This window comes from Manduca sexta, chromosome 17 (assembly GCF_014839805.1).
Source record: "Manduca sexta isolate Smith_Timp_Sample1 chromosome 17, JHU_Msex_v1.0, whole genome shotgun sequence".
In the NCBI taxonomy this organism is placed as follows: domain Eukaryota; kingdom Metazoa; phylum Arthropoda; class Insecta; order Lepidoptera; family Sphingidae; genus Manduca; species Manduca sexta.
The window spans coordinates 3,617,274-3,628,235 of record NC_051131.1 but is presented as its reverse complement, the minus strand read 5'-3'; the positions used below and the strand labels follow the sequence as shown (position 1 = coordinate 3,628,235).

The following is a 10,962-nucleotide window of genomic DNA, read 5'->3' as shown; positions in this document are numbered from 1 at the left end:
GCGTTTATGAAGGGTAGGCGGAGGTTTATCTTTGGGTTTAGGTTTGCCCAGTTTGTTTCTAATCCATAACGAGATAGGGAGGACCTATTACACTTTCGACACACGAACCTAAGCAGAATTGAACCGGAACAGTAACCAATGTTTCTAGACTTGTAATTATTATTATGATGTAATTATTAGGAAAATTGCTACAACTATTATAATTATGATAGAACTATGATATTAAACATACTTATTACTGGCATTTATTATCTGGAATAGAACTGAAGCTTACTAAAAATAATATTCAAATCTACTCCATAATAAAACCATGCATATCACATAAATTAACAATACTATATTAACATTACATTCTAAGTCACATTATAGAACAAAAGCTCTTCTCCTCTTCTAGTTTTCCTTCTCTTAATTCAATTGCTTTAACTGCTAGGAGTGTGTTTTCATCCCTCTTAACCATCCACTCTGGTAGCGGCTTATCCCAGTCTTCCGGTGGGGAGTCCCGTTTCTTCCATATATCGTTTCTATAATGTGCTCTTAACCTCTCCATTCGCCTCGCTTTCTCACTGTTAATAAGAGCCTCCTACAAGAAAAAATGTTTATACATTTAGGCCCCTACACAAGGGGTAAATTCTAACATTGGCTACATGGGGAGAAAGGGGGTTTCAGGGCTTATTCGGAATTTTAGCAAAATACTAAATATAAATTTGACATAACGTCATATAGAAGCAATTCCTTAACCCACGCTCTTTCCCTGTGTGCCCTTATGACCATGATCAAAACCCTGGTCTATAATACAATTTACCAAATGTCATTAAATATGTATAATAAATAAAAAAAAAAGGATAGATATTTGCAATAACAAATTTATTTTTCTTAAAAAAATATATACCAATAAGCTGGAACAAACAGCTTCATTATGTTATGCATTCCAGCATTAAAATGAAGTTAAAACCTTAAGGCACACACTATATTTAACTTTTCTATGGAATATGTGTATGTATTGATAATTAATGAAAAAAGTATTTTAGGAAATTTAAATACTTAAGAATTACAAAATCAAATGAAATCCACCTAAGCTCACTAGCTCAGGTTGGTGGTCTAGCTCCGTGCCATCACAGTGGATGGCCATGCCCATTATTCACAATAAAATATTGACTTACCGCAGCTTTCATATCATGTGAGCTTTCCCATTTACAACAGTTATCATAGTCCTTTTTCCACTGGTTACAATCCAGTGTCTCGCCGAATATAAAATACTGATGGAACCTTCCTCTGAAGCTTGTACATTCTTTATATTCGTCTTTATAAAGGTCACATTCTCTTATCTGAAAAAGATGAATTGTTTTTCAAATTACAAATCTTGGGTTACATTCATGCTCTTACTACAGATATTTTCATTTCTTATTATAACAAATTGTTAGTAAAATCTCATCTCATAGCAAAACACTTTACTTTTAAGGTTATACATACCAACCACTTATCTTCTGGTTCTTTTTGTATTGATTCACTTTCATTGCTCTGCAACTCCTCATTATTATTCTCCGATTTCTTATTATCACTGTTGTTGTTTTCGGACATAGCTTTTAGTAATAAATCGTCTTATTTTGGAATATTGTATAACCTTAAACCCTATGTTACATAATATTACAATTAAATATTTATATTAAAAGGAATGAGTTATAGGGAATTAGTACCTATGTTTATTATTTATATATCTAGTTTAAATCAACACACATTTATTATTGCTGTAACTTATTTTGTGGTATTTCTAAATCTCGCGCTACTTTTATTGCATTTGACACTTCACAATCAGCTGTGAGCTAATGTTGAGTAGGACATACAAGAGGCGGTACATTTGTCCGGTACATGACGTCAAAATGTAAGAGTGGCTCAAAATTATATATTGTACTACTTCAAATTTTATGTCGCGGCAGTCGCGTTACTTATTCTCTGTCTCTGGTAAACTGTAGGACGAGGACAGTGAGGTAGAGAACCGTATGTTACAAATTACAATAGGACGTTATTTTACAATGAACATTACATTACTGCGTTTCGAGTCGCAAGCGGGAGGGAAATATTTTGAGGGTTAACATTACAAAATACTGTAAGATACGCATTGAAGCGCCGAGCCTCACTACGCCTCGCCTCATTTGAAGTAGGACGTTGTACCGACTCAATGCTAAAAAGAGGCTACTCTTACAAACTCTTTTTTACTCATGTCCTACCTAACTCTACTGTGAGCTGATTGATTTTTCTAGTCTCAACTTCCAGAGAAATAAGATTTTTCAGACATTAAGGTTTTAAAATTATTTTCCCAGAAAAATAGTTTCAATAAAATTTAAACAATTGACAACATTTCAAAATGTAAACGTGCTTAAACCAAAAAAACCGTTTCTTAATTTTTCTACTCTGAGTTCGATTATGAATTTTTAATATTTTTTTAATACTTAATTTCGGAGAAAATAATTAAAAACCGAAAAATGCTTGATGACGTCACATATACGGTTGAATGAAATAGTTCCTTGGTCCACCTTATTATTTATTTTAAAAAACTAAGACACCGTCATTTGTCAATGTCAAATGTCAATATAACAATAGATACGTCACAACTGACACTTTCAACGAGAGAGACAGAAACAAAAACTGTCACTTCATTTTTTTTACTGTAAAGCAAAGGTCATTGCGTTTTGAGCCGTATATGTGACGTCATTTGGAGCTTACGTCGTTTTAGAATAAAACAAAATTCAATGTTAAAATCATGAATGAAAATATCTGCATTTCGAAAAAAGAAAAAATATGGGTCTCATCATTTTAGATCTAGTTTCATAAAATATAAACATTTTGGTATGTTGAAAAAATGAAATGTTGTCAATTGTAATCTCGTCTCACTTTTGTGTAACTTTACCTATTACAATCCTGGAATATAATAGAAGATAAACGTTGCAGCCGTTCGAGCAGAACCTTTGCCCATTCTTACAGAAATAATAAAAAAACAACATTGACAGCACAACAGGGTTACTAGACTAGCTATTTAGGTATAATTAAATGGTGTTACATTAGTGTACATTGATACATGGTAATATGTAAACCAATCTTTACTCTATACTCTATAAGAACCTTGCACGACCAACTTTAGCTATTCAGGAACCTCGGACCATTTTTTCCGATGACTTTTATTTTATTTTATTCGTAAGTGTAAGGCAGTGCGCCGCGCCACCCTAGAGCCCTTTGGTGCCCTGCCTAGCACCTAGCGTCCCGGAGGAGGACTGCCTGGCTCCCCAACCCTAAATCCGGGACTAGCACCTAGGATACTAAACTTATAATATGAAAAATACCATTTCTTAATTTTGTGTCATAATTCCCATTACATTGAATTACATAATATAAATCTAAATAAAACACGAGTAAATAATTTATATCACTCATCAATTTGTTTAAGTTTATGCAGTTTTTAATGAAATAGGCGTAGATGTGATTTTCAATTTTTAAAATACGTCTAATTATAAAAACATAATTGGCAGCCCCAAAACTGGACAGTCAACAGCAGAGTTGCTAGCTTAATGGATTTACCCTAAAACAGGTAATTTAGACCCTGCTCAGAACATTTTTTTTATGTGTAGCAAGCTTAGAAGAATCTATTTTACTATGCATTTTACTCAGTTCGTCAGTCCAAAATACAACTTAAATAGTACGAAATGAAAAATGGGTCGAGAAAGCACCATTGTTGCGCCCAAAAAAGAACACAGAAAATCAGACTGGAATTGTCGAAACATCTGACTTTTACTGGCTGCTGGCTGGGTTTGATAAAAAAGACTAGGCAACACTGGTCAACAGTACAAAGTCAAAAGGCAATTGCCTTTACTTACAAACGTATCTTTTTATTTGCAGTAATATAAGTTGGCTAAAGTAATTTCAACACGCCAAATATTAGATCACTCTTCAGGTAACTGTGTAACCAGGAATTGAAAAAATAAGTTGAATTTGTTAGTCCCTCTGACCTTTGTACATTGTGCTGTGCTAGAAAAGACTAGAATTGTGAAACTCGCTTATAGCAAGAATAGTTTTGTGCAATAAACATAAAAATGTCACTAAATAAACTAGTGGGTGGTGATTGTGGTGGCAATAACGCGCTCGTGCAACTGTCTAAAATAGTCAGCCGAGATGCGGCGATATCTCAGCAGCATTCGCAGGCGGACAGATTCGTCAACGAATTTATGACTCAAAATCCACAAACATCACAAACTTTTAATATGAATGCATTACTTGGCAATTTGCCAAAAACAGAAAACAAGAATACTGCATTAGTTCCACAAACGACACAAGTGCCTGGTATAAGCTCACAAGTTAGCAGACAATGGGGAGCTGGCCCCTCCACGTCTTACATTCCTTCACAGCCTATTTTGAGACCATTTTTTATGCCACAGCAGTCCTTACTAGCGCCACAGACATCATCTAATATACAATTAAAGTATATAAGTGAATCTGAAGTTGCTACTAATACTGATGTTAAAGCAAAAGCTCAAGAGTATGTCAATGCTGTTAAAGATGATGATGAACTGGCTTATAATCAATTCATGTCATTTATGAAAAGAATCTCTGCAGGAGAATTAAATCTAGGAGAAACTACAGAAGGCACTCAAAAAAAACTTAGCAAAGATGAGTTTTTAACAGAAATGGAAGAAAAATACAAAGAAGATTGGGACAGGCTTAGTAATATTACTGATTATTGGAGTTCTGAAACTGCCAATGGTATACCAAAGGAATATACATTCAGTGAGGGTAACATTATGTTGGAAAATAAGAGTGCTCTAGAAATAGGAAAAGAAAAAGCTAAAAATGGGTGATATTCCTGGAGCTTCATTGTGCTTTGAGGCAGCTTGCCAACAACAACCAGATTCTGCTGAGGCATGGTTTCTTCTTGGAACAACACAAGCTGAAAATGAGCAGGATCCCTTGGCAATCACAGCACTGAAAAAGTCATTAGAAATTGACCCAAGACAATTAGAAGCATACATCACTTTAGCAGCCTCTTATACAAATGAAAATTTACCAAAATTTGCATTCATTTCTTTACTAGACTGGTTGAGAGCTAGTCCTAAGTACAATGATTTGATGCCCCAAGATGTGGATCCTAAGAAGATGGATTTAAAAGAACTAGAAAACCATGTAAAGTCATTATATATGAAAGCAGTACAATTACAGCCCACACAAATTGATCCTGATGTTCAAAATGCTCTTGGTGTAGTGTTCAATATTAGCCAAGAATATGACAAAGCTGTTGATTGTTTCAAAACAGCATTAATGGTGGCGGCTGATAATGCAAAATTATGGAACAGGTTGGGTGCTACATTAGCCAACAGTGACAGATCAGAGGAAGCTGTTGATGCTTACCATGAAGCTCTTAACTTGGAACCTGGATTCATTAGAGCTAGATACAATGTTGGTATCACTTGCATGAACTTAGGAGCACACAGGCAAGCAGCAGAACATTTTCTGGTGGCATTAAATCAGCAATACAAAGCTAAAAATATGTTTCCAGAGGCAACATCAACAGACACAAGCTCTTCGACGATATGGACAACACTAAGAATGGTATGTTCTTTTATGGGAGAACATGATGTTGCAAAACTAGTTGACGAACGGAACTTATTTGAACTGAAAAAGTTTTTTGAAATAGAATGAGATCTAATACGCCTACAAAATAACTAAAAAAATGGGATATCTATGCAATGCAATAAGCTTTAATAATAATATAGAAAAACAGTGGATATATAAGGGTTGGTTTTACAATTGTTGCATAAATTCTACTGGAAAAAATAATTATTTATCCAGAATAATTTATCTGGAAATTGGCAAATCAGCAATAAGTATGTATAATAATTTACTGGAAGGGTTATGCTATTGATTTTTAATTCATATGAAATATATTTTTTTATTTAACATAATTATAATTATTTTATTTTATTGAAATCATCTTTTAACATGTAAGAAACTGCACTTATCATCTTTTAAGGGGCACCCTTGTGGATGATTATTATAAAACCAACAAGGTTTTTCTTGTAATTTTATTTTATATACTTTGTTTAAGTTTTTCTTACTATTAGTGCTCACTTGATCTATGGATTTTGGATATCTTAATTGCACTTTCCCTTGTTGCACTTGAAATATATGATGGTTATTTTTCATAAGAGTTTGCAGACCACCACATTCAGATTTCAATAGCTTCAGTTGTTCAGGTGGTATCAGTTGGACCAACACATGGATATCTACCACCTTTCCAATTGACCATTTGCCATCAGGTTCTAAACAACATTCTTGTAACAGGTAATTAGTAATAATACTTACAATTGAATCAATAAGATTCTTGTCTATTTGGGTACAATTCCTTACTCTTTCAACTGTCTCTCGGGGCTTAAAACCTTGTACCCACAAGGAATTATTCTCTTCTGGACATGGAGTTGAGTCTTGTGTTATGATATTTTGAATTTTTTCACAATAATCTTGATATTCATCAATTTTATATGTCCTGCCTTTGCTTACAATACATATTCTTTTAGTACTTGGTATTTTGAGTCTATCAATATAGGTTTTAAATCCACATTCTTCACTTAACTGCTTAATATATTCCAAATATTCTGTATACTGCGTTTTATTAGAGTTTTTCCGTTGATATTTAGTGCCATCAAAATTAAAAGCACAGCAAGGAAGTACAAAGAAATTGCATTTGTATGAACTCTTTGAAGCTATGACAGGTATCCATGGAGTTAATTCATCTGAATGATTACCAATAATCCAGTCTGCTTCAGCATGTAAAGATAGTTCAGATGGTGTAATTAATCTCTCCTGAAAATAACAACATTCATTTGCATATTATGTTATAAATAATTAAGTAAATAGATTTAAAAATATTCGAATTTTCGTTTTTGCAACATAAGAATTTATCAGGCCCCATGTTCACGTGTGTATCATTACAATAAGCACCATACGTAGTTCATAATGAGATAACATCTACATGCAAAGAAACGATATGTAACCAGTTATGAGTAAATATGTAATATGCTTGTACATGAATGTATATTGATAACAGATAGGCTGTCCTTATCAGCACAACATATCTATATCTACAAAATACGAAGATATTATTTATTATGCAAGATAATAAAATAATTGAAAAATAAATGTGTACCAAAAATGCTTCATATGGAATCTACACACTTTAGAATTTCTTAACAACATAGGCAAACGAAGAAAAGAAATATTCTGAACCTATTCATAATGATGTTAGACCTAAACCCTTAGTACTATGAAAACTAATGAGATTTTTTAAAAGACTTTTATATAATAACCAGTGGACCTGACAGATGTTTCGCCACAGATCACCATCTACATAGACCACATTTTATATACACTACCTTTCACCTTTAATTTCTCAGGTGTCGCCAACAGCGACACCTATCGGGTCCAAAATTTTCCTACAAGTCAAGCTGTAACTAACTAATCTCACAAAATTCTTGATTGAAATTGTTGAAGTATTTTCAAAGATTAGCATCTATGAAAAAATATTTTCATACAAATAGCCAACATTCCTATTTTTTTCTTGGTGGTTTTTCATATTTATTTTTTGATGCAAACCTTATTCTCATAATTAGGAACATAACAAAATAGGAATCGGTTAATCTGGTCCAGCTGTTCTCAAATTATGCTTTATACACATATGGCGACTGATTTTATTTATATAGTTTTAAAGACTAAATTCAAACATACTTCCAATTTGATTCCACTAGGATACATGTCCCATATTTGCCTCTTCCGTATGTCTATCCCTAAGCCATTGTGTCCTTCTTTAGTTAAAATATAAACTAATAAACCATTGCCACATCCAAAATCAACAAAGGTCTGCTTCTTAGTTTCACTGCCTTGTTCGTCTTCCCAGAGAAGTAAAAGATATGTGGCAATAGCCACATCTTCATAAACAAACTTTGAAGGATCTGTACATTCTGGCCATATCTACAAAATAAATAATTTAGGTATTGAGTCCAAAACAAGAACAATATGAGGTTTCATTTTTGAGCAAGCATTACAAACTTATAAAAAAAATATGTCACTTTTGAATACAAACAATAAAAATATCACATCTTTATAACTGAGGTGATAGACACGAGGTGGAACCAGGGCACCCATTTTTCATCAAGTTTTCTGCCCATGATGTTATAGACCGATTCTCACCATATTGAGTATAATTTTCAGACTCCAAGCTGATACTGAGCAGAAAACTCTAACATCATTTTGCCTGACCCAGGGTTTGAACCCGGTACCTCAAATTGGTGGCACAAAGTGCATACAAGACAACTTACCACCAACGCAGTCATGTAAATTATAAGCCCCAGTAACTTATATAATATGAAAGTTTGTGAAGTAAAAGTCTTTGTATGATAACAACAAATATATCTGTAGTATTACATTACATGTAGTAATGACCATTGTAAGCCTTATTTAAATGTTATGACTATTAAGTATTATATTATTATAAATATATAGACATTTCTTTTGATTCTGGTTATGAAAATATTCACCTTGACCATTTCCTTGCCATATTTCAATTTGAGTTCATTATATTTCTGATAGTATCTGCTCTTGGACACCAAAGCCAGTGATTCATTGCAAATACTATGATTCCCAATGTCCTTTTGCGTTTCATTACTCCATTTTATGAATTGTGGTATAACAGTGTTTATGAGCCATGAGTATGATTTTGAAAAACCATCTGAAAATAAAATTACACCAATAAAACAATAGTTATTTTTATATTAAATTATTAATTTGGTAATAATGCTTATTGCTGGATTCATCTATTTGTATTGTAGAGTTCAGTCACAGGATAAAATATTTTACTGCTAACTATACTATCATTGTTCATATTCTTAAAGAGTTGAAAATAATTTCTTATTAGGAAAGGGAACGGACTTTGATAAAAGTTGAATATAATTTTTTTTATGACCCATACTGATTATAAAAAGAGAAACAAACCATCATATGCACTTAAAATAACTTCACTGTTTTCTAATGATATTATATATGTAAACTCAGGACACACATTCTGATTGAAAGTATCAGGAGTTACATTATAGAATGTGGCTGTTGAGTTGCATTTATTTACAAACACTAATTGAAACGCTGGTTTGTCCGTATAACATTTCGGTAGAAGTTCTGTAAGTATAATAACAGCACTAGTTTCTTCCGTTTCGATAGTTGATGCGTCGCACTTTTTTAATTCAAGTTCTTCAAATACTTTATCAGTATATTCTTTCACATTTTTTTCTGAGATTGTATTCTCTAATTTACTCCAAGAAGATATCTCTAGACTTTTATTGATTGATTTAAGAAAATATTTAAACCATATTTTGTTTCCCCATAACCTCTTGTTTATAACGTGGGGTTTATTTACCAAAATACAAACAGACTGGTAAAAAGAATTCGCAGTTAATACATGATAAATGCTAGACTTGTGCTTTATCATGTTTTTAGAGTAGTTTCCCAATTATAAAGTGTCGGCTTTTTTTGTATTTTTATTTTTGCGATGTAACAAGTTCAGCAGTAAACAGGGTTCCCAACTCCAAAAAATATTTACACCTAACACTAAGTCGAAAATCCCCTGAAATCTTCAATATTTGGATGTTCTTTGATGGTAGTAAATGAAATGACAAAGTAAATGATCATCACAGTTTAACTCCTCTTTTTATCAACAAGGATATGTATTTGAGGTCAATTATAATTCGTTAGTTCAACAAATAAATATACAATAATAGAAATATAAAAAATTAAAAAGGCCGCCCAAAAAATCTATTCCCCAATTCTGCTTTAAACTTAGGGGAACACCTCCAAGTTGGGAACACTGGCAATAACATGTCAAATTCAGCTCTGTCTGACATTTGACAAGCAGCTGACTAGGGCTGCCATCAGAATTACTAATAATCATATAAGAATTTAAACAATTTTGAATAAACAAAGCATTTTCCTAAACTTGATTAAGATGCGCGTTGTAAATCATCCTTTCTGTCAAAGTATTAAAGCAATTACTCATGCAAACATTTATTAATAAATTATAATGTGCGTATAAGATTTACTTGCCTGTTTTATAAACGGATTTGAATGATATTCAGCGCACGGATAGACTATATCCTAGATTAATACAAACATATATGCTCATTTTATCCCGATAATTTGCTACTATGGCACATAATGGAGTTAAATCTGATTATCATAAATAAATGATGCGATGAATTTGTTGGTATGGTGTCTTAAGGACTATTGTAGCAGAATACTAAGATGTTTTTATTACATAGATACGTTGTCCGAGCTCAATACTGGCAAGACGAAAGGAAGGTAATTGCCCGACGTTCACTTAGTCAACCTCCAACTACTGTCGCGGTTAGTCGGCTTACAAATTTTTTGTATTTTTATAAATAAAATGCCTTCCTGTGTGTTTAGACGATCTACAAACTATACTGCAACTGTGAATGAAAAAAACGTTTCATTTCATACTTCAAGTAATAAGTATATACTATTTAACTTATTTTTTGACTAATAAATACATTTTATTCGAATATCATGGCGACGGCGGTCGACGCTCGGGCCTATTTGTAAAACGTCATTGGCAGGATGTATTTTTTTATGTGGACGAAGTTGCGAGCAACGTCTAGTACCTAATTGAGAGTACTTACCTAAATGAGAAATTAATAAGTTATTTTTAAACTTAACTAAACTATTAAATTATAAGTATAGTAATGAAACTTGGTACGGGTACATTTGAATAATAAATAAGCACATAGTCTACCAATTTACTTATATCTAGGAAAAGTACACAGTGAGATTTTATCCCGAGAAAGATTTATCACGCCGGAGTAACCATAACGAATACTTACTTGATAATACTGCAATAGTTTTTATATGATTATCTTCGAG

The 10,962-nt window shown here is 32.7% G+C and overlaps 3 protein-coding genes across 4 annotated transcripts; 1 reads left to right on the top strand and 2 right to left on the bottom strand.

Moving 5' to 3' along the window:
* Positions 1-317: 317 nt before the first annotated feature.
* Positions 318-1,822, bottom strand: LOC119188376 (UPF0545 protein C22orf39 homolog). Of its 2 annotated transcripts, XM_037439471.1 has the most exons (4): positions 1,735-1,753; positions 1,471-1,629; positions 1,161-1,325; positions 318-580 (listed from the first exon to the last, which is right to left on the bottom strand). In XM_037439471.1, exons 2-4 carry the CDS (start codon positions 1,576-1,578, stop codon positions 359-361), a joined length of 495 nt encoding a protein of 164 aa, XP_037295368.1. In that variant the 5' UTR covers positions 1,579-1,629; positions 1,735-1,753; the 3' UTR covers positions 318-358. The 2 variants fall into 2 exon arrangements, with proteins under 2 accessions (XP_037295368.1, XP_037295367.1); XM_037439470.1 differs by having other exon boundaries at positions 1,471-1,822.
* Positions 1,823-3,804: 1,982 nt separating this feature from the next.
* LOC115442378 (peroxisomal targeting signal 1 receptor) lies at positions 3,805-5,946 on the top strand. The gene is given in 2 exon segments (XM_030167403.2): positions 3,805-4,826; positions 4,828-5,946. Coding segments are annotated over 2 exon segments (1,599 nt in total). The 5' UTR covers positions 3,805-4,082; the 3' UTR covers positions 5,683-5,946.
* LOC115442377 (probable tRNA (uracil-O(2)-)-methyltransferase) lies at positions 5,895-9,616 on the bottom strand. The gene is made up of 4 exons (XM_030167402.2): positions 9,028-9,616; positions 8,574-8,764; positions 7,765-8,007; positions 5,895-6,843 (listed from the first exon to the last, which is right to left on the bottom strand). The coding sequence occupies exons 1-4, from the start codon at positions 9,515-9,517 to the stop codon at positions 5,971-5,973; spliced, it is 1,797 nt and encodes a 598-aa protein (XP_030023262.2). The 5' UTR covers positions 9,518-9,616; the 3' UTR covers positions 5,895-5,970.
* Between the last annotated feature and the right edge of the window lie 1,346 nt (positions 9,617-10,962).